At 33.8% G+C, this 21,892-nt stretch overlaps 1 protein-coding gene across 1 annotated transcript in view; it reads left to right on the plus strand.

Moving 5' to 3' along the window:
• The window catches only part of PRAS40 (Proline-rich Akt substrate 40 kDa), a 40,358-nt gene extending 19,383 nt beyond the window's left edge, over positions 1-20,975 (plus strand). Inside the window, exons 6-9 of the mRNA XM_074182637.1 lie at positions 3,498-3,639; positions 13,864-14,005; positions 19,129-19,259; positions 19,727-20,975. Coding sequence (XP_074038738.1) covers positions 3,498-3,639; positions 13,864-14,005; positions 19,129-19,259; positions 19,727-19,840 — 529 coding nt within the window. The 3' untranslated portion in view covers positions 19,841-20,975. The remainder of the gene's footprint in view (positions 1-3,497; positions 3,640-13,863; positions 14,006-19,128; positions 19,260-19,726) is intronic.
• Positions 20,976-21,892: the final 917 nt, after the last annotated feature.

Below are 21,892 nucleotides of genomic sequence, written 5' to 3' on the forward strand. Positions count from 1 at the left end.
TTTCTTTTTAATGTCCGTACAATCTGTCTGACGTTGAATTTTATGTTTTTATGTTGCAGAAAAATGTAAAGCATACCCTGTAATATATTATATTATTATTATTATTGTTTCATATCAGCATTGCACCCGTGCGGAGACGAGGCGGATCGCTAGTCAAAAATAAAAAAAATATTACTACTGACAGGTACAGGATGATTTACAGTTATTATTTGTGCTCTGTGATCAGAAAGACATGAATCTATGATACCTAGATTAAAATCCATATCCCTTTTGATTATAATATAAAATGATTATAATGTGAATGAAAATACCAATTTGTGGAGTGACTAATAATTATTGAAACACTTAATGGAGTAAACAAGGTCATAAATTTGAAAGAAAAAGTTGCTAATATTGAGAACTCAATGTTGGGTAACATTACAGAAGCTAGTTTTAATATGCTATGTTCAATGATGGTGTTGATATTCCAAATTTCTTAGGTATTGTGCAAAAATATTGTTCATGTTTATAATTTCAAATGGGTCGTTTATCAAGTTTGGAACTGAAAAATCAATGAAAAATACTAATGATGGACTGTGAGAATCATAAGACCAATATTGATATAAATATTTGTTTTGAAGTTAGGTCAGAAATTTTCCAGTGTTTTCAAATGTTATTCATGGCTATTATCTAAAGTTTCATCAGGTTCAATTAAAAGTGCTTGGACAAGTCAATTCCTTCCCTAATAAGCAGAGCTGACCTGCACAATAATAACACCTAGACTAGAATCTGTGAAGATTAAGATTGGCTAATTAAATTTATCGTTTTGTTTTGTTACATTTGAGAATGAGAGAGAGAGACTCGTTATCTGAACTTATAAATAAAATTATTGCTTTTAACTGCAAAAAACATATCAGCTCATTGTACTGTTTATCTTTCCAGCGGCAGTTAACGTTAAGTGTTGTTGAGTGAAGTGCTCATTTATATATAGTTTGTTAATACTAAATCCATTTTTTATATTAGGAAAGGTTTGTGACTTTTCAAAACAATTTGTTTTAATCCACTAAACATATTTTCAAATGAAACTTTCAATATGTTTTTGCACTAATGATTTCAAAACACATAGTTTTGATTGAATTTTGTGTTTTCAGAGTTGAAGAGGTGATTTGACTGAAGAATTACTCGTTCTTTGAAACCTAAGATTGTGTTGTTTGACAGACTTTCAGTATGTTGCTCGAATTAGTCACCAAAGTGGTATTTTCCAGTACAGATACTCTCAATCTACTTACTGTTTATTGTTCTAATTCAATCTTTCAGTTTCATCTTTTTCCAAGTAGACGCATTACCTAAATTATCAGAGAAGCATATTCAGAATATTGTTTTTTTCCTTTTTACACAATTGAAAATCGGTTCAATAAATAGAACATATATTTTTTGTATTTTGTATTATTTTTTCTTGAAATTACATTATCGTTTGTTTGCAGATTCCTGAAATTAATAATAAAACTGCTACTTACTGAGGAATGGCAGAATTGATTTCCAAAAGTGAAACTATGTTACATAGAGAATCAAATTGCCGATGAAATGATGTACATAGAAAAAAATCTTTGAGAATATATAATTTGATAACAGTAAATTGTATTGTTGAATATCTTTCCTGGGAAAACCTCTATAGTAGAACAAAAAATATTGTATTTCATCAGTTTAGACTTCCATTGTCTAATATAATATTAATTGATTTGAAATCCCTCAAAGAATCGGTAAAAAATTAAAAAGATTAACTAAAAAATAACAATTTGATTAATCAAAAAACTGAAATTACAAAGAAATAACACACAAGCAACAACCAAAAAAAAATTAAATATTAATACAACCTGAAAATTCAAAAATATTATTAACAAAAAATTAAAAATAAATATTGAAAGATTCCAAATCAAAACGTCGTGACGTAACTTGTTTGGAATATTTTAACTTTTATATTTCATTTTTTGTTAGGTTAGGTCCAAAGTGAGTGGGTCTATTCGACCCTCGGCCGCAACTCGCAATGGTTTATTGTGGCTCACACCTATTCACACTCGGCCAAATAAACCCAGCTTCTTTACGAAGCCGATTAGTTTGTATGGTGAGTGGTCTTTCAGGTCAGATGGTAAGAGTACGGCTCTGCCGAACTCTATAGACCTGATTCGGTCACCAGAGAGGCAGGCACAAAGTATATGCTCTGTTAATGAGGTAGTCGGATAGTCAAGTTGCAAGAATCCCATCTTGATACCCAAGACAACCTTCCCATATGAGGGTTTTTGCACGTCAGCTACACCTGACGATGCCTTAGATTCAGCCGTGCAGGGCTGTTTCGCCTCTGATGATTTTGGTGAATCATCACTTGAGCGCAAATGTTGACTAACCTGCTCATGAGAGGGGTTTGTTCCCCCACCTGAGACAGATTCTGCGTACACCGCTCAAGAAGTTGGTGCAAAGCGGTTTATAAAGTACCCTGCTCTTGAGGAGACGACTCAGTCGTTTCCTGGCTGCTCCACCAAACCAAATTTACAGGGAGGTCAGTTGGAGTCATAAACTCGACATCCATCTCCTCTGTAGACTCGCTCCTGAATTAAATTTATAGGGAGGTCAGTTGGAGTCGTAAACTCGACATCCATTTTCTATGTAGACTCGCTCCTGATCTAAGTTTACAGGGAGGTCAATTGGAGTCGTAAGCTCGACATCCATCTCCTCTATAGACTCAGCGTCAGAAAGAAGCTAGGGAAAGAAGGTCAATCACGGCAGAGCCCCGCATTACCGTGACAAGGCGTTGCTACGACAAGAGGGCGCCCGGTATCTCGAAGGTTCCGTAGAGACAGCTGATAGGCTCAGTGTCATTCCCGTATCCAGCGTGGCTACGTGGAAGCAGGCATCCGATGGCCGGTTTGCTCAACCCCTATATCCCAAGCCAATGCACTCGCCGAAAACACCATGCACTGTGGTTCAGGCAGTAAAAGACGAACAAGGACAGCCAATCCGCTCATTTTTTTGTTAATAATATTTTTGAATTTTTTAATTTTTAGCTTGTAGGTATTGATATTTCAATTTTTGATTTTTTTGGTTGTTGCTTGTATGTTATTTCTTTGTAATTTCAGTTTTTTGTTTAATAAAATTGTTGTTTTTTAGTTAATCTTTTTAATTTTTTACAGATTCTTTCAGGGATTTCAAATCAATTTATGTTATATTAGACAATGGAAGTCTGAACTGATTAAACACGAAACATTGTCAACCAACCACCTTCAAACAAACGTTAAAAAATATTGTATTAAAATTTTTACTTCGAAACAAAAATATTTGACTTGATTTCGTTGCTTGCTGATATCTGAATATGAGAAATCGTAGGCAATTTAACTAGAAAAAACCTAATAATGAAAACTATAGAAAAGTGTTCAATGGTTTTATTGTTCATTCTAAGTATGAAATATTAAACCTTCTTTTCTGATAGTAATAAAATTACACAACTATTACATCTTTTATTTCAGTTTAGTACAAACGTTAACGGACCAAGCAAAACCTGCATGTACAAAAAAACCCATGGCAGCTTCCGAAGTGATGGAATCCTCAACAGCGTCTTTCAAACATACTGAGCAGTTTTCAATGAAAACTTCTGAGAAACGACAGCTGGTAAGAATATTTTTCCATGATATCACCTACATAGAACAAAACAGAGCCTTATTTTCAAAAATCTAAAAGACAGAATCAATGCGACTGACATTGAAGAAAACACTTAATTAACAGATGTAAAATTACTCATACAATTATAATTTTGAACAATAGCGATAAATGAAAAGTGGTCAATTGTTACAAAAATAAATTTTTATGCATAAAATTGAATCAAGTTTAATTATTTAAAGTTCATGCATACGAGTTCATCTTATATACAGGGTGTCCCGGTTCTTGACGATAAACCTTGAGGTGGTGATAGCTGAGGTCATGATTAGCTCATAACAGGAAAAAAGTTTAGGTAAAAGTGTTTTCGTTTTCGAGATATCGGAAATTTCCTTTTTTTCGAAAATCGGCGACTAGGTTTAGTATTTTCAATGTTACTTCATAAAAACATGACTTATCCACAGGAAAAAAAAACTTTTTTGTATAGCTAAATAATATCCGCGCACGACAGTAATACCAAAAGCTTGCGATCATTGAAAATAACTGGAAAAAAAAATAAAATACAATACATTTTGAAATGAAACAAAATTTTTTGGTCAACTTTAACCTATTACAGTGAAAAAAAATGTACTGTGCTTGGCTGAAAAGTATTTCAGAAAGTTGGCGCATTTAATGGAGATTCTAAAATGGTGTAATAGTTAACTTTCTATCAGACCTCCAAGAAAATATTGAAGCTAGAAGAAAAAAGGTATTAAGAATCCAAGAATAAATGGCAATATCAATTATCACAAAACATTAGCACTGGGTGAAAAACATCCACAAAATAAAAAATGATGTCTCAAAAAATAACAAAATATTGAAGGTAGAAGAAAAAAAAAATTTTTTCACCCTTCGTAATTTTTCAAGGAAAATTTATTTGTGGGATAATTTTGTAGATACAGTACTATGTATTGTAATTAAAAAATGAAAATCAAATAAATCATGTAAGCAAACTTTATTAAAAGCTTTTACAATAAATGCTCGAAGTGAGCACCACCTGCCCGGATACAGGTACGACATCTGCGAATAAAAGAGCGTGTCACAAATCGTGCCTTGTGTAATCGATTGCACGTTTCAGAGGCGCCGTTAATACGATCACGAAGATTTTCTACAGTTTCTATCGGTTTAAAGTAAACATTTTCTTTGAGGAACCCCCAATAAAAAAATCCATAGGATTTAGATCCGGGGAGCGGGCTGGCCAGAGAATTGGTCCAAGTCGACCAATCCATCTGCCAGGAAATTCTTCTTCTAGGTAATCCCTTACAGGTCGGGCGTAGTGTGCAGGACAGCCATCATTTTGCAGCCACATGCCTTGTCTCGTTGCGAGAGGAACATCTTCTAAAAGGCCATTCAACTTGTCCCTTAGTAATTCTAAATAGTGTTGACCATTAAACGCTTCAGGTATTTCAATGGGTCCTACTACTTGGCCATTAATGATTCCGCACCACAAATTAATTTCAAACTGGTATTGTGAGCGGTCTTCTCTGATGACGTGTGGATTAGCCAAGCTCCAGCAATGCAAGTTGTGCATATTCATGAAGTTGTCTTTTTTAAACGTACTCTTGTCAGTCCACAGAATCTTACTAAGAAAGTCAGGATCAGCCGCGTGTCTCACCAGCATTCTTTGACAGAACAAAACTCTTGGTGCATGATCTCGTGGCAGTAATGTTTGCACTCTTTGCAAGTGGTATGGATGGTACCTGTGCACTCGAAGAATGCGATGCACAACAGTTTTTGTAATTCCGATTTGTCTTTCAATCGCACATACCGAAATATCTGGACTCTCTTCCACGCAAGCCAGAACCTCTTCTTCAACATCTGGACCAAGGATATTTCCTGCATCGCGATCGATCGATGCACATTAATGAAGACTCGGTAATCCGGATATCTCTCCTCGTTTGGATACCGCTCTCGATACAACCGGGCTGCTGCATTTGCATTACCGCGACATTCGCCGTAAATAAAATGCATATTCGCATATTGCAGTAGAGTATAATAAGTCGGCATTATTGAAAATATCCACATCACAAAACAGTTTCAAAATCCAGTTTAGAGCAGCGATCGTTAGTTCTTATCGATAACAGAAATACATGTGCGATATAATGAATAGCGAAAAACGAACTGACATGAATGATATAAAGAAGCGTGGACGCGGTAGCGGCGGGGAAGGGGAGGGGGCTTTGGAAGGAAACCTGTTTGGACATAGTACTGTATCTACAAAATTATCCCACAAATAAATTTTCCTTGAAAAATTACGAAGGGTGAAAAAAATTTTTTTTTCTTCTACCTTCAATATTTTGTTATGTTTGTGACACGCTCTTTTATTCGCAGATGTCGTACCCGTATCCGGGCAGGTGGTGCTCAGTTCGAGCATTTATTGTAAAAGCTATTAATAAAGTTTGCTTACATGATTTATTTGATTTTTATTTTTTAATTACAATACATAGTACTGTATCTACAAAATTATCCCACAAATAAATTTTCCTTGAAAAATTACGAAGGGTGAAAAAAAATTTTTTTTCTTCTACCTTCAATATTTTGTTATGTTTGTGACACGCTCTTTTATTCGCAGATGTCGTACCTGTATCCGGGCAGGTGGTGCTCAGTTCGAGCATTTATTGTAAAAGCTATTAATAAAGTTTGCTTACATGATTTATTTGATTTTTATTTTTTAATTACAATACATAGTACTGTATCTACAAAATTATCCCACAAATAAATTTTCCTTGAAAAATTACGAAGGGTGAAAAAAATTTTTTTTTTTCTACCTTCAATATTTTGTTATTTTTTGAGACATAATTTTTTATTTTGTGGATGTTTTTCACCCAGTGCTAATGTCTTGTGATAATTGATATTGCCATTTATTCTTGGATTCTTAATACCTTTTTTCTTCTAGCTTCAATATTTTCTTAGAGGTCTGATAGAACGTTAACTATTACACCATTTTGGAATCTCCATTAAATGCGCCAACTTTCTGAAATACTTTTCAGCCAAGCACAGTACATTTTTTTTCACTGTGATAGGTCAAAGTTGACCAAAAAATTTGTTTCATTTCAAAATTTATTTTATTTTATTTTTTCCAGTTATTTCCAATGATCGCAAGCTTTTGGTATTACTGTCGTGTGCGGATATTATTTAGCTATACAAAATAGTTTTTTTTTTGCTGTGGATAAGTCATGTTTTTATGACGTAACATTGAAAATACTAAACTGAGTCGCCGATTTTCGAAAAAAAGAAAATTTCCGATATCTCGAAAACGAAAACACTTTTACCTAAACTTTTTTCCTGTTATGAGCTAGTCATGACCTCAGCTATCACCACCTCAAGGTTTATCGTCAAGAACCGGGACACCCTGTATATGGAGACGGAAATACAAAAAAGATTACATCAAAAGTACTTTTTGAAAAAATTCAGCTAACTCGCGATTCTCTCATCCATAATAATATTTATTCACAAATGAGTAAAAGAGTTGATAGATGTAGCCATTACTACGTGGTAGGATATCAATGAAGAAAAGGGAATTGAAACTTTCTATGTTTTTTACCACTTTTATTTGTAACCAACGTTACTACAGTTTCGTCCTATAAGGACATTTTCGAATACATTAAACCAACAATGGTCGATTACATTAGCCCTTATATAGCACCACTCTAGGTAATAATAGAGGCCTGTCTGTCTGTCTGTTTTTCCGTTAACCAGCTGTCGCACCCCTACGAACGACAACCCTCAGAAGTCGAAACTTGTGCGAGCTAAGGATTAACGAGGTTTTACCTTTTAACGTGTGATTCCTAACACGGGTTGGACGATAGCAAGTGAAGATCGATCGTTCAGACTAGGGCTTGAACCACCGACCAACACGTCAGTCAATTCGAGTGAGTGAACAAAGCACCCACGCCGAACCGCTTGGCTACCGACCGACGAGGTATTTGGCTTGATTGAGTACCTGAATTTACAATGCGGATATGCTAATTTGAAAACTGGTGAGTAAATTAAATCGATTTGATCATTTAACAGGTTGCACCCGCAATGTTTATGCTTGTGAATTTCCAAGGATTCTAAATGATAGAGTTTGTAACCCTTCCTTGCATAGTGCAAAATTTCCGTATCGTTTTGATTCAGGAACTTGTGGTTGCATGCCAAGGAATGGTTTGAAAACGTCAAATCATTTTTTCCTAGTCTGAAGGACCTTTCATGTTCAGCATACCGTTTTTGGAAATTTCGACCACATTGTCCCACATAAACACTATTACACTCCGGACACTTAAGCTTATAGACTCCAGATTTCTCCAACTTGTCCACCTTATCACATCAGGAAATCAGATAACCTGGCATGTGGTCTGAATGCCACTTCCACATTGTTTTTTCTGAAGAAACCCGCAATTGTCTCTGTTCTTTTTCCAAAATATTACCCATTTCTTGATTTCTGGTTGTTTGACCTGGGGGTATATTAATCTGTAAGTGAATTTACGGCTTTGTTTTCTGACTAATTTATGGATAGTATCTGCGTTGAAACCATTATTATGACCTATCTGTGTAATCATATCAATATCCCTAGCTAGATTGTTAGCATAGAAAGGCAGTGAGAATGCTCTGTGCAACTTTGAATTGTAGGCTGCTAATTCATGACTGTCTGGATGGAAAGAATCGCTTGAAATGGTAATGTCTGTATAGCTAGGTTTTTTTGAAAACATTGAACTTGAATTTATTCTGATTGTGTGTAATGGTCAGGTCTAAGAAATTTATTTGTTTCTCTATCTCTGTTTCGAGTGTGAATTGAATATTGCTATTGAGATTATTCATGAATGTCATAATTTAGTTTAGCTGTCGTGTAGTACCTCTGAAACAGGCGAGAATATCGTTTACATATCTGTACCAAAAATGAATATAGCATGCAACCACAAGTTCCCGAATCTAAACGATAAGGAAATTTGACACTGTGCCAGGAAGGGTTACAAACTCAATTATTTAGAATTCTTGGAAATTCACAAGCATAAACATTGCGGGTGCAACCTGTTAAATGATCAAATCGATTTAGTTTACTCACCGGTTTTCAAATTAGCATATCCGCATTGTAAATTGTAAATTCAGGTGCTCAATCAAGCCAAGTACCTCTATTATTACCTATAGGGGTGCTATATAAAGGCTAATGTAATCAACCATTGTTAGTTTAATGTAAAAGTTTGAAAATGTCCTTATAGGACGAAACTGCAGTAACGTTAGTTACAAATAAAAGTGGTAAAAAACATAGAAAGTTTCAATTCTCTTTTCTTCACGAGTAAAAGAGTAGTATACATATATTAAATTCACAAAATATTTTTTTATATAGAGTACACCTCTTAGTAAAATAAGATAAAACTAACATTTGCATAAATACAAATATATACATATGCAAATTTACACATATAAAACCATTTATATAGACATGTAATGTTTAATTTTGAAGATTATCCATTGAAAATTCTTGGAAATCATAATAGCATTTTTCTTATAATGCTTCACTTTATTTTGAAACTTCCAACTTGTTTCAATGATTTTGGTAGTTTATTTTTATGCATTATAAAATGTAATTTATAAGTAGTAATTTGAATGAATAGGGTGCCAAAGAAATTTATTAAAGTATTTCTGAACTTGAATCAAATTGAAATCGGGTAATACAAACAATCAATAAACAAATATCAATCACTTCAAAATTGATGAAAAATGTTTACAAAACGGTATCGACAGTTTAGAATAATCAAAAAAAAAGTTAATTGAAAATAAGGTCAATGAATTTGAAAGTGAAAATTTTATTTCTGTAAGCTTCGCCAACCTGAAAACGTGGCACCACAGTTTCATCTCTTCAGATGATCTGAAAGTAATATTCAGTGATTTTTCTCAATCACACAGCTATTCTCAATTACTCTTCGATATTCTAGACTACCTAAAGTATTATGGGGTTGTAGAAACATGCGTTTTGCTGTTGAAGATACATTTATATTTCCGTTAGATTTTCTACTAGTTTACCCTGAATACTCGATTCACAATCAAAACCAATCAATTACGATTCCCTCTGCATCCTACCTCATCTTGAGCAACAAATTGTATCAATAATCATAATAATCATAATCTTTATTTCATCTACAAAATTCATACACAAATGTAAACAATAGAAATTACTTACATCCTGCAAGAAATATATCGGACTAGTCAACTACATAAAAAAGTAATACAAAAGACAAATGTTAAGTTTTGTCATGACACATTAAAATGTATAGAATGTATAAAGTAAATAAAAATAAAATGAAATGGAAACGGAAACGAAGAGTGTGTTAACCTCCAACCAAATTTTCTCTGCAAGAAAAGTCGTCTCCTCTTGACGATCCTTCTGTCCACCGGCACGGAGATCGACAACTGCCATCAGGTATCTGTCAGCCCTAAACAGGAAGTTATCGAAGGAATCAACGAGGCCCATTACATTAGAATTTTCGCAGAAAGTCAATAATTCCAAACACTGTGCCAAAAAAATTAAGTTGCCTTGGTTTCGCTAAAATGTGCTCTGAAAGCTACAAAATTCAAGGATCACTACCGGACACCCTGTAACTTTAGCTGAAATCAGAGTAATAAAACTTTCCGTGATACAGGTCCACATATTAAGCCTGTAAAAATGTTTACATATAATCTGTTTTAAATCTGTTTTTCCGTTAACCAGCTGTCGCACCCCTACGAACGACAACCCTCAGAAGTCGAAACTTGTGCGAGCTAAGGATTAACGAGGTCTTACCTTTTAACGTGTGACTCCTAACACGGGTTGGACGGTAGCAAGTGAAGATCGATCGTTCAGACTAGGGCTTGAACCCCCGACCAACACGGCAGTCAATTCGAGTGAGTGAACAAAGCACCCACGCCGAACCGCTTGGCTACCGACTGTCTGATGATAACAATAAATCAATTGTTCAAATACAGCAAATGTTAATTGAAAAAGCAACGATTAAAAAATAAAATAAACTAACCATGAAGTCAAAGACTGACTTAGAGTAATAGAAATAGAATAGAAATTCTGTGCTCTGATGGGTTGTCCATAAGAAAAATTCCGCAAGAAATGAAACGTAGCCATCTCCTATGTTACGGATATGCTGTTGCGTTCATGGAATGGCATTTATAAATGAAGGTACGTTAATCTGGCACTTCATTTTTTACTGAATGGTTTGCGTTTTTAATTTATTCATCCATTTCAACAATATGGAAATGAATGAGAAACCTTGGTTAGTATAAATGTCATAACTGACATGTATTCGACACAGTATATGAATTACGTTATTTGTAAGAAATGAATTTATTCATTACCTTCGAATCAAAATATACTTTATTGTCCGAAGATTTGCATCTTATTGACAAAGTCCAAGAAATACAATGTTAATATAGAAAAATTACTAAAAAAGTATAAATGTAGATATAAAAAAGTTCCAAAAATGTATAAATGTAAATTTAAAAAAAATTCTAAAAATGTATAGATAAAATACTACCATGTATAAAGTGATAGTACAAATAATAAATTGCTAATATATTGTTAAAATGATTCGCTAAAATACTCTTCCAAACTATAATAGGGTGAATTGAAGAGGTTATATTTTTAGGAGTGATTAATTTAGTAATCAATATAATAGGGTCTGTCAACAAGTAGGTTCTTCACCGCCTTTTTGAAATGAATGTTGCTTAAATTTGCAGATCTCATTTCTAATGGTAAATGATTGAAAAATTTACCACCATTATAGTATATGGAATCCTTGATTAAATTCGAAGTTGGGATGGAAAGTCTAACGGTATAATTGCTATTTCGAGTAGCATAAGGAGTAGAAGCAAAGTTGAACTTCAATTTATGTTTATAAATAGGGCAAACCGTCTCTAAGATAAAAAGTGCGATGACTGTTAACATTTTATTGGCAGTGAACAAATTCCTGCACGATTCTCTGGGTTTGACTTTACAGAGACATCTTAGTGTCCTCTTCTGTAATATCAATAAAGAAGAGAGAAGGGATGAGTTGTATGCTCCCCAAAAAGGTATTCCATAACGTAGTCGAGATTCAATGAATGCATGCAATGCAATAAACGGTCTTTGCGACATGGAAACCCAACTCATTTGAAACGCAGGTGTACACGCAGAGCTGATCCCCATGCTGTTATACCGTATTTCAAATAGCTCTCTACTAGAGAACTATATAATTGATTACGTTCTTTGTGAGGTAAGTAATTTTTCAAGGAACGGAAGTTGTGAAGCATTGTTTGCAGTTTTTTTATTGTTTATTTTATATGAGAGTCCCACCTTAAGTTTCTATCTATGTAGACGCCCAAGTATTTGATTTCTATCAGGGAATCTATTTTTATTGTTTTTCCTTGTTCGCCGACAACAAGAGTTTCAAATGGACAATCATTGGATAGATTGCAGCTAAAAGGAAAAAAATTAGTTTTTTCCAGATTCACTGTCAGGAGCCTTTGGTCAAACCATTTTTTGAGCAAGTGGGAATCTGTTTCTACGTTCTTTTTCAAATCAAGCCAAGTGTCTGCCTCATAGAATATCGCAGTATCGTCTGCGTATCCAATTATTTTCCCAACGCTGTCCAAATTGAATAATTCATTTAGATATAAATTGAAAAGCAGAGGACCCAGTACCGTACCTTGTGGGACTCCACATTCTATTTGTTTTTGATTGCTAATTGTATCTGCAATTCGCACAACTTGCATTCTATTTCGAAGATAGCTCTCAAAAAGCGTTTGGCAGTTCTCTCTGAAACCATTATTTTCTAAAGTTTGTAGGAGTAGTTGATGATCGACAGTATCGAAAGCCTTCGTTAGGTCTATATATAGACATAAAGAAGGTTTTCCTTTCTCCAAGGATTTATGTATCAATTCTGTCAGTTCAAGAATCGCGTCTTCGGTTGAGGTTTTTTCTTTGAAGCCAAATTGTCTATCTGAAATCAATTCGTATTTGGTTATAAATGAGTTCATTCTTTTCTTTAACAATTTTTCGAAAATTTTTGATAGATAGGTGATAAGCGAGATTAGTCTATAATTGGTGATTTCAGTTTTATCTCCTTTTTTATGGATAGGAGTCACTACTGCAGTTTTGAATGAGTCGGGCCACACACCAAGTAATATACATTTATTAATAATAAAAACTAAAGGATCTAGTATATAATGTGATATTGATTTTAGCAGTTCTGCTTTAATTTCGTCTTTTCCTACCGCCTTTTTGTTTTTAAGGTCGCAGATTAAAGCGTTTACTTCATTTTTATCGGTTAAGCTTAAGACAAAATAGTTTGGTAAAATGTTTGGATGAAAAACGAGGTTATTATTTTTGACTATTTTATTTGCCAATTTCTTTCCAATATCTACGAAATTATCGTTGAATTCTTTGGCTATGTCTCTGTTGTTTGTTAGGAGTACTCCCTGATCATTTTTTATTGGTCCAATTGTGGTTGATTTAGGTTTAGTGCCGGTGATTTCTTTCACAATATTCCATAGTTGTTTGGTATCTTATTTTTTGTATTCTATTTTGTTCTTATAATAATTTTGCTTGGTGGTTTTTGTCAAATTGGTGACTTTGTTTCTCAAACTTTTGTAACGGTTTTTTAATAGAATGCTGTCAGGGTATTTGAGACTAGTTTTGAATAAACAATTTTTTTCGTTAATCATTTTTAGTAAAGAGTTTGTTAACCATGGTGCAATTTTGGTATTTTTTCTAAATCTCTTTTTCAGATTGGTACAACTATTTAAAATGCTCAAAATTGTAGTGATGAAGTTATTCAGTTCTATATTTGGATCTTGCATCAGGTACACTTTTTCCCAATTTGTGTCTTCTAACTTTTTGTATAATTTCTTATAATTTATGTATGGAATATATTTGCTGTTAGATTCATTGTTATATGTGCTTTTTGTAACTATTTGTAGTATTGTAGTAGTGTTGTAGTATGGTTGACTAAAACACAATATTCATTTCATGTAATGAATTTCGGCACCTGGTTATTATGAGTAGGATTGACATGGTCTATAATACACACATGTACTGAAATTTCCTTTACAGTTTCAATATTCCTTTGTTAATACTAAATTGATCAGCAAAACGCTTTTTGAGAATAAGTGCTCTAGTTCTGTGCTGTGTCCATATACCGTGACGATCTTTATATCCTGAAACTTCGTTGAATGAATAAGAGATTTGATTTTCAGAGTAAACGCTCTCCCAAACGTCAGAAGAGTAGTCCTGCAGCACCTGTTAGCAGCTTTGATGCAGAAGGTTTGTTCGATTTTGAAGGAAGTGATGGGGTGAGTTCTCAAACTGAAACTGACATGGATGAAAGTGACAGAGAAGGTGTGTATATATTTAAACAAATACAATAATCCCCACAAGCATGACACATTTTTAAGTAATCTATTAAAACAAAGTTTTTACACACCTCAAGCATATAAGTTACTTGCTGAAAAATTGCCCATAGAAATAATGGAAGTTGTAAATAAATCGATATTCAAAATTTGATCTATCAGTTTTCGCAATGTTGTCTCTAATATTCGAATTTCCAGATTTAGAACCATTCGAATTAATGGGAAGTAATTAGAAAAAATGCTTAAACAGACAAATGTTGTTCGATGGTAGATGCTGGTCCCACCCGGCACGCTTAGGCAGCGTGAAGTTGCTTTCGGGCTAACGGTTCGTAGCTATGCCGCTGTTTCCGGTTTCAAGGGTGGGAGTATAAAGAAAAATGCCTGATGGCGCTCCTAGAGTCAAGATACTCTGGAAGTAAAATAGCTCCCCAATAGGATCTCCGGGTGAGGGCTGATTCAAAGGCATCATCTTGTAGAAATTATGCGAAAACCGCTATTTCTGATAGCCAGTAGGGTCTTCCTAACATCAGCCTACAGGGAAATAGCATGGTAACTGCAGTTGCTAAGAAGCACACAGTAACGCTCTTTACGCGTTACGGGTCACTTTGACGCCGAGTTCAGGTCACGGGTTGCCTCGGGCGCCACCTTTCGCCGTGGTGTGGTCCACGTGCTCCGGGCAGCGTCAGTGAAGAAGGTAATACACCAGGGGTCTCTATGGTATTGACTAAAGCAACTGTAGCCAGTACGGCAGGCTTTAATTGCCTGGGTTCGAATCCTGGGTACCTGCTGCTTTTAGTTAGAACTAAAATAAATCAAAGGTTATCAAATTTATTTCATCACACGACCCATGTAAAATAAAATCAGTTTACGGTATTCGAGTATACGGTATACGTCAACAATATCAATATATATATGTATCGTTTATTTAGCACAAGCTAATGCAGTTACAATATTAGTCTTAATCTAATTTAAAAATTTAAATGTCACAATTAAAATTTAAAATTTAAAATCATGTACATTGAAACATATAAATAAAAACAGCACAATAAATAAAATAAAAAGAAGAAAAAAAACTGTATTAGCAGGTTCCTATACTAAACACTTTGTAGGTCTAAAAGGTGCACTTTTAATTTTCTTTTAAATATATTTAGAGAGGTAGCATTCTTAATATCCTCCGGTAGTTCGTTGAATGCTTGAACTCCTTTAATGAAAACTGTATTATTTGAATTGACATTACTATGAATAATATGAATGGGTGTTCAGCACACATCCTTCTTCAAAATAAAATAATCAACAATATCAATATGAGGGGTGTTCAGCAAACGGCTTCTTCAAAATAAAATAATCAACAATATCACTACAATGGACCACCCGGTATCAAGGGTGTTTTCACACGGCCTTTAATATAAAATACTCAGTTATTTGTCAAAATATCAAACAAACTGAGAAACACTACATTTTATACACTTACTTTTTTGTCTACCAGTTTGCCTTTATTTGTTGGAGCTCGGACTCGAGCGGAGCTGGAAGTGGAACTGAGACTAAACTCAACTGAATTGCCTTGACAGATGCTCTCGAGATTATTTGAAATAAAGTTCTACGCGGTGTCCGGTGATGGGAGAGTTGTGCCCTCTATCGGTGGTACAGTGTATTAACAAATAACGTATGATTTTCAAATCTCATTGGCGACCTGGCATAGTACAGTTTCCTATCGATATAGAGTGGCAAATCGCATTGGCGACCTGGGATTTCTATCCCGATAGAGTTGCAATTTGATCGAGGAAGGTATTCATTCAGTCGGGGTCAAATAAATAACGGAGCAATAATATAAACACAAAAATAAGAAAGCTGTTTCTACCTGACGTACCACTGCGGAAATTAGTAACTTTGTTACACCACTAACAATTTCAAAATCGATTTCTGCAACATCAGAGGACTCAACTCAAATATAAACTCAGTGCACCAACATCTGCAATCATATTCTGGCACTTACAGAAACCATAGTTAGTGCTTCAACAAACCCCCATCAATTTTCTATAATTTCTACTCCCGATTCAGACATAACTTTGGAATACACCTTTTTATCAGAAGCGATCTCTCCTGTCAACGAGAGGAAATGCTGGAACGCCGAAACTTTGATATCATGTTTAAAAAAAATCTGCCTGAAATCTGTTTTTCCGTTAACCAGCTGTCGCACCCCTACGAACGACAACCCTCAGAAGTCAAAACATGTGCGAGCTGAGGATTAACGAGGTCTTACATTTTAACGTGTGATTCCTAACAGTGGTTCAAAATAATATCACAGAAGATCACCAAATTCATATGCTGCGTTTATGGACCACCTAGTGATATACAATACACGGCACTATTCTTTTTACTTGCAAACACCACTGATTTTCTGTAAATGAATCATCCCACTGCCGTAATTTCCCCTGGTTAGATGTTTGTTTCAGCTGTAAAGATCCATCAACTTGTGATTCTGAAGACATGGAAGTTATTCCATCATCCATGATATTCCTTTTTCAATGAAACGACCTTCTAAAGGCAAATCTTGGTTCAATAAAATTTGCGAGCAAGCTGTCGTCTCCAAAAATCTCGCTTACAGGCAGTGGTGCTAAAATCCCAGTGCCAAAAACCGAACTAGGTTTGTTAACGCTCATAACAGCTGCAAACTTGGGATAAATGAAAGCAAAGAACTTCACAATCAGAGAATAAGGCATAAACTGCTTGCCAATCCAAACGAGTCTTGATCCTTTGGTCGGTAGCTAAAGCTGTTGATCAAAACTTTACAAAATCCACAATTCCACCACTAACACAAGCGGATGTTTCAATTGCAACAACAGCTCCAAAAAAAGCAAATCTACTATCTGAATAATTTGCGTTCCACTCCACAGTCGATTTACTGGGAAAGGCACGACCCACCATTCCTACACTAGAATCTACAATCCCGAATATACTTTTCGGCAACGTCTAGTCAGGCGAATTATGAAACAGCTCAATATCAACAAGGCGTCTGGTCCTGATGAAGTGCCCGTCATCGAACTTAAAAAGTAAATGAACTCGCACCAGTATTTTGCAGACTTTTCAACCTGTCTCACAACAATATAACAAAGTTATATTTTCCGAATTGATGAATTGATTCATTTTACAAGATACTCTATTTTGCCTATGTGACTATCACTGACCTCTACACAAATGTAATCTTTAATTTTAGTATGGTCGGAAAGAAGTAAATTTTAAACATTAGTATTATCATAAATAGTTTAATGGTGGCAGATATGGCAAATAACTTTCGATTCTACAGGTAATCTCAAGAAGTATTTCCTATCATAAGTAAATTGTCTTCTATTCAAACTCGACTTGGGCACTTCTTGTCATGCCAGTATATTCTCTCAGTAAAAGGAAGATAAGATCTTCTGATCAGATACTTTACTGTCTTTGAGAGAAACTAAGAGAAAGTCCTGAATCATGTGAAAGAAGCTTCTTGACATACTTGAAAAATATGAACACTCACCACAATGGTTTCACAACTCTAAAACTGTGATGTAACAGATTTCGCGGTTGTTTTAGAAACTTGCAATCTGTAACTTTTAGATCTGGCACTAGAATATAAGAACCACGGAGGTGCTGCAGCCTTTTCAGAATACCTTGCGTGGGGGAAGGATGTAATTTTTTTCATCGTCAAGAGAACAACTTCCATTTGGGAGCAAGTGGGGTTTAAGTAGCCATGATAGGCTAGACTAGAGGAAAGAGAATCTTGTATAGATAGCTCTAATACGTAGGTGAACGTCCACAAATACCCGATGGTTGTTATGGACTATTCTTCAAAATGGCCTGAGTTATTTATGCCTAAGCTACTACTTAGTCCAACCAAGAGACTAAAACTGTTGTAGAAGTGCTTTGGATTAAAAAATATAGAACGACTAGAACTTCAATCTAATGAAACAATATAAAGGATAATTTTTAGGAAATGCGATCTTCAATTTTAATGAATTTCATCAAATATAAATGGACAAAAACTGTTGCACTGTAATTTATATTTCCATTTGAAAGAAACAAATTATTAATTTATCTATTTTATCAACTACTGCTTAGAACTCACAATTGAAATTTGTACTTTCGAACATTTATTTGAAACTAAAATTTGAAATCGTATTAAAATTAGAGGTTTTAGAGTATTAAAAAGTATTGTTATTTTATTTCACATAATTTACAAATATCTGTCCTTTTTTCAAGTTTTTTTAAAGCTATGTTCACTTGCAGTAGATTTGATTAAGCTATTAAATTTATATATAGAAAAAAAAGGGGGAGAGTTCTAAAAATGTTGATGAAGGAGTATTGATTAAGAAAAGCCAAAGAGGTTTCCTTATGGACAGTCTGTTTGTGATCTAAATAATTTTCCAGGCCCATGTTACAACTTATTAGCAATAGAATGAAAATACAGTACGATGGGAAGACAGTTTCAATAAATTAAAAAAAAAAACTGATGCAGTGTGGCTTTATCAACGATCAGTGGCAAAAGTGGCCATAGCAAGAACCTTGTTCAGCCTAAAGAAAATAAGCAACCTATATAGATTTCCGTTATCAACTCGAATTAGAGTAAGGTCATGCACATAAAAAAATTAAATCATTATTATCGCGACTCGCTAACTTGAAGTGAGTTAGATATTTGTTGTTCGGGGCCAACAACCTGAGGAAGTGAAGCGAATTATTTAACCTTATTGAAAGCATTTTTCGAAAATTACAGTATTTTTGAGGCAAGGTTTTCTCAAGTATTGAAGAAAAATTCAAATGGCTATAAACATGGATGCGTATGAGTACTGTTTCAAAAAGTAGTGATGCAAAGAAGAAAATGTGTGGCGTATAGTGATGAATCTTATAATTGAAATATTGTGTGAAAAATATTATATATGAATATTTTCGAAAATAATTGAATATTACTTTATTATTAGCCATTGTAAAAATTGTCTCAGGAATAAAATTACTGAGACAAGGCTTATTGTACTATATATGGGACAACAAGAACAATATTGATTTCCAATTTTTTAAAACCTCGTTACAAGTTATTTCTGCACATACTTTTGCAACAACATATATATTTTTAATTTTCAGAATCGAGAGAAAGTGTGACAATTAATCGCCAAAGAATTCCTAGACGTAGCATAGCCAAATCGTTGCCCATGAATATTCCAGCATTTATGTCTCAAGCAAGAACTACTTCATCTGATGATTTGGATGATTATGTGAGTGAAACAAAAGATATATTTTTATTGAAAGATAGTTTTAATGGAATGGTTATTCTGTTGTGTAAGTCAGAGTAAAACCATTCTTCTTGCTATACAAAAAAAAGTAACTAAGAACTGTAATTGAATCGGTCACTCAAGAAACCCCTCTCCAAAAACCTAATTTTTAATTTTTTGGTTATTTTGTATAATTTAATGCAGATCTACTTACCTCACCTGTTCCATCTTAAAAAATCATTGCAAACCTGATAGAATGCGTTCTCGCATTCTATCAGATTTGCAAAATTTGCTAGTCTTCGAAAAAATTTTTTGGTTTGAGTTTCCGGATAAGTGGGGTTTCTCAACTACTGATTCAATTATTATAGCGATGGAAAAATTTTATCTTCATATGTTTTGTATTCTTATGGTGCGCGGATATATGTATAAAATTTTTGCAATTCAAATATTTTTTCTTATATTTTTTACAGCCTGAACTTGACAAAGTGGACATAGCAGCTAGTATAAAAGCTCTTGCTCAAAGTGTTCATGGTGATGCTGTTTTCGGTGAACTTCCACGGCCAAGATTCAGTACTCAGATCTAGATATTCATACAGTACTGAGGACTACTTTTTGTGTAACGCTCGTTACAGTGCTAAACTATAAGTTTGAAAAAATTTGAAAAGGGCATATTTTGTTCAGTATTTAGATTTAGTCATTTTTGATATAGGATTTTTGAAGATTTATTTTTGGTACAATTTGCATTGAATAATATGTAGGGTTTTATTCAAGAAATTTGGTCTAGGCGAATAAATGTATGGCTTCCTTTAACAAGCAGAAAAAAATTATAACTTATCTCAAAACTAGATGATTCAGTTATTAAAAATGAATTTTGAACAGCTGGAATTATTGGTATCAAAACATTTCTACTAACTTGTTTGGAAACAGTTTTATCTGGTCACAAAGGGAAATGCTTTTCATGTTGAGGAAAATATTTTTTAAAGTACACTCAAATTTTGAGTCCAATAACAAGATTACCTAATCTGATGAAAATGTTTTCATTTACAAATATATTAACCCTGACACAAATCATTCTGCATATAATTCTAATTTTCTACTTTATTTGGAGCTAGAGATTCTACTTGAAAGCCAATCAACAAACTATGTTCTGTATGGAGTATGCACAATATATTTTTTAATTTCCATATATTGAAATATTCTTATTGAGTGTCAAGCTTAGACATTTTTACAGAGTACACACATATGGAATCTCTTTTTTTATAAATATCATGAATCTCTGGCAATATTCATATACTAGTCACAAAGAAACCAATGGAAAGTCCCTATGTGACCTCTAAATATATTTCATAATTTTCCCACAATTATTTTTGTATTTACAAATCTAAAACGATTTTATTTTAGTTGCATGTGCCATATTGTTTTTGTATTGTGCTAAAATATTTTATTAATTTCAATGATGTTCCAAATATAATTTTTTTTTTATTTCGGGCATCCTTATTATGATGTATCACTTACTGTAGGATCTATTATTTTGATCTATTGCAATTCAAGTTACTTTTTTACTTCTAATACCGTTAGTTAGGCACTCTTTGACATTTATTGTTGATGTTAATAATACTGATATAAAATTTATATGAACACTGAAATGTACAATTTATAGTTTATAATTTTTTGAATAATGTTTATTCATTGATTACACAATATATTTAATAAAGCTCTTATTTAGCTTCATTGAAGAACTACACAAAGGATTAAAACAAGAACAAGATAGGTACTTTATCCGCCGACTAGTATAAGAATTCTATGATTATGAATGTCAAAATCATTATATTCCCTCATTTTTTGGTATATTTACCATGAAGTGACAGATCCAAGCCCCACATTAGGCAAGCAAAACTTCCTGCAACTATTGCATTTTTATTGATTAACTAGCGATCCGCCTCGGTTCCGCACGGGAGCAATGCTGACACTAAATATGCATATAAACGTGATTGCTGTCAATCATAAAGTGATATAATACAGGGTGTAACTAAATAAGGGTAAAACATTCAAGGAGGAGATTCCTCATCAAAAAAAAGGTAGGATCTTTCATATGAAGAAAATTCATTGGAGCATCCCTTGTTAAGATACAGCCCCTTAAAGGGGGTACATAAAATTTGTATAACAATTTTTTTTCACAAGCACTAAAACAGTTACAATATTGAAATTAACCTGACGTTTTGTACTACCAAAAAGACACTTATCCAGCCATTTATTTGGTTTACCCCATGGTTGTAAGGGGTGGAAAACGCAAACCCTACAATTTATTTCCAATGTAACTTTTTGTTTTATTATTTGTTTATTATTTGAAAATTTATTTCCGATAGCCTGTTTCATTCTAAACAAAAAATTTCTTTTGGTTTTTTTGCCCAAAATTAACCAGTTCGCAGCAAAAAATTATTTAACAAACAACTACAGAGATACATTGTCATAAATGCGAAACTAATCTATCTAGTAGGTCGCTATTAGCGATAGTGACAATTAAATTGGTATGACGCTGTCAGTTTGTGAATTTTCGAAATTGAATCAATACTAATTGTGTGTTGTTGTTCTGTTCTTAATTTGTTACTTTAATAATTCACTTGTTATTAAAATGG

Source organism: Leptinotarsa decemlineata, unplaced genomic scaffold (genome assembly GCF_025532065.1).
Source record: "Leptinotarsa decemlineata unplaced genomic scaffold, Ldec_3_MD MMD2_tig00026328_RagTag_RagTag, whole genome shotgun sequence".
Lineage (NCBI taxonomy): Eukaryota > Metazoa > Arthropoda > Insecta > Coleoptera > Chrysomelidae > Leptinotarsa > Leptinotarsa decemlineata.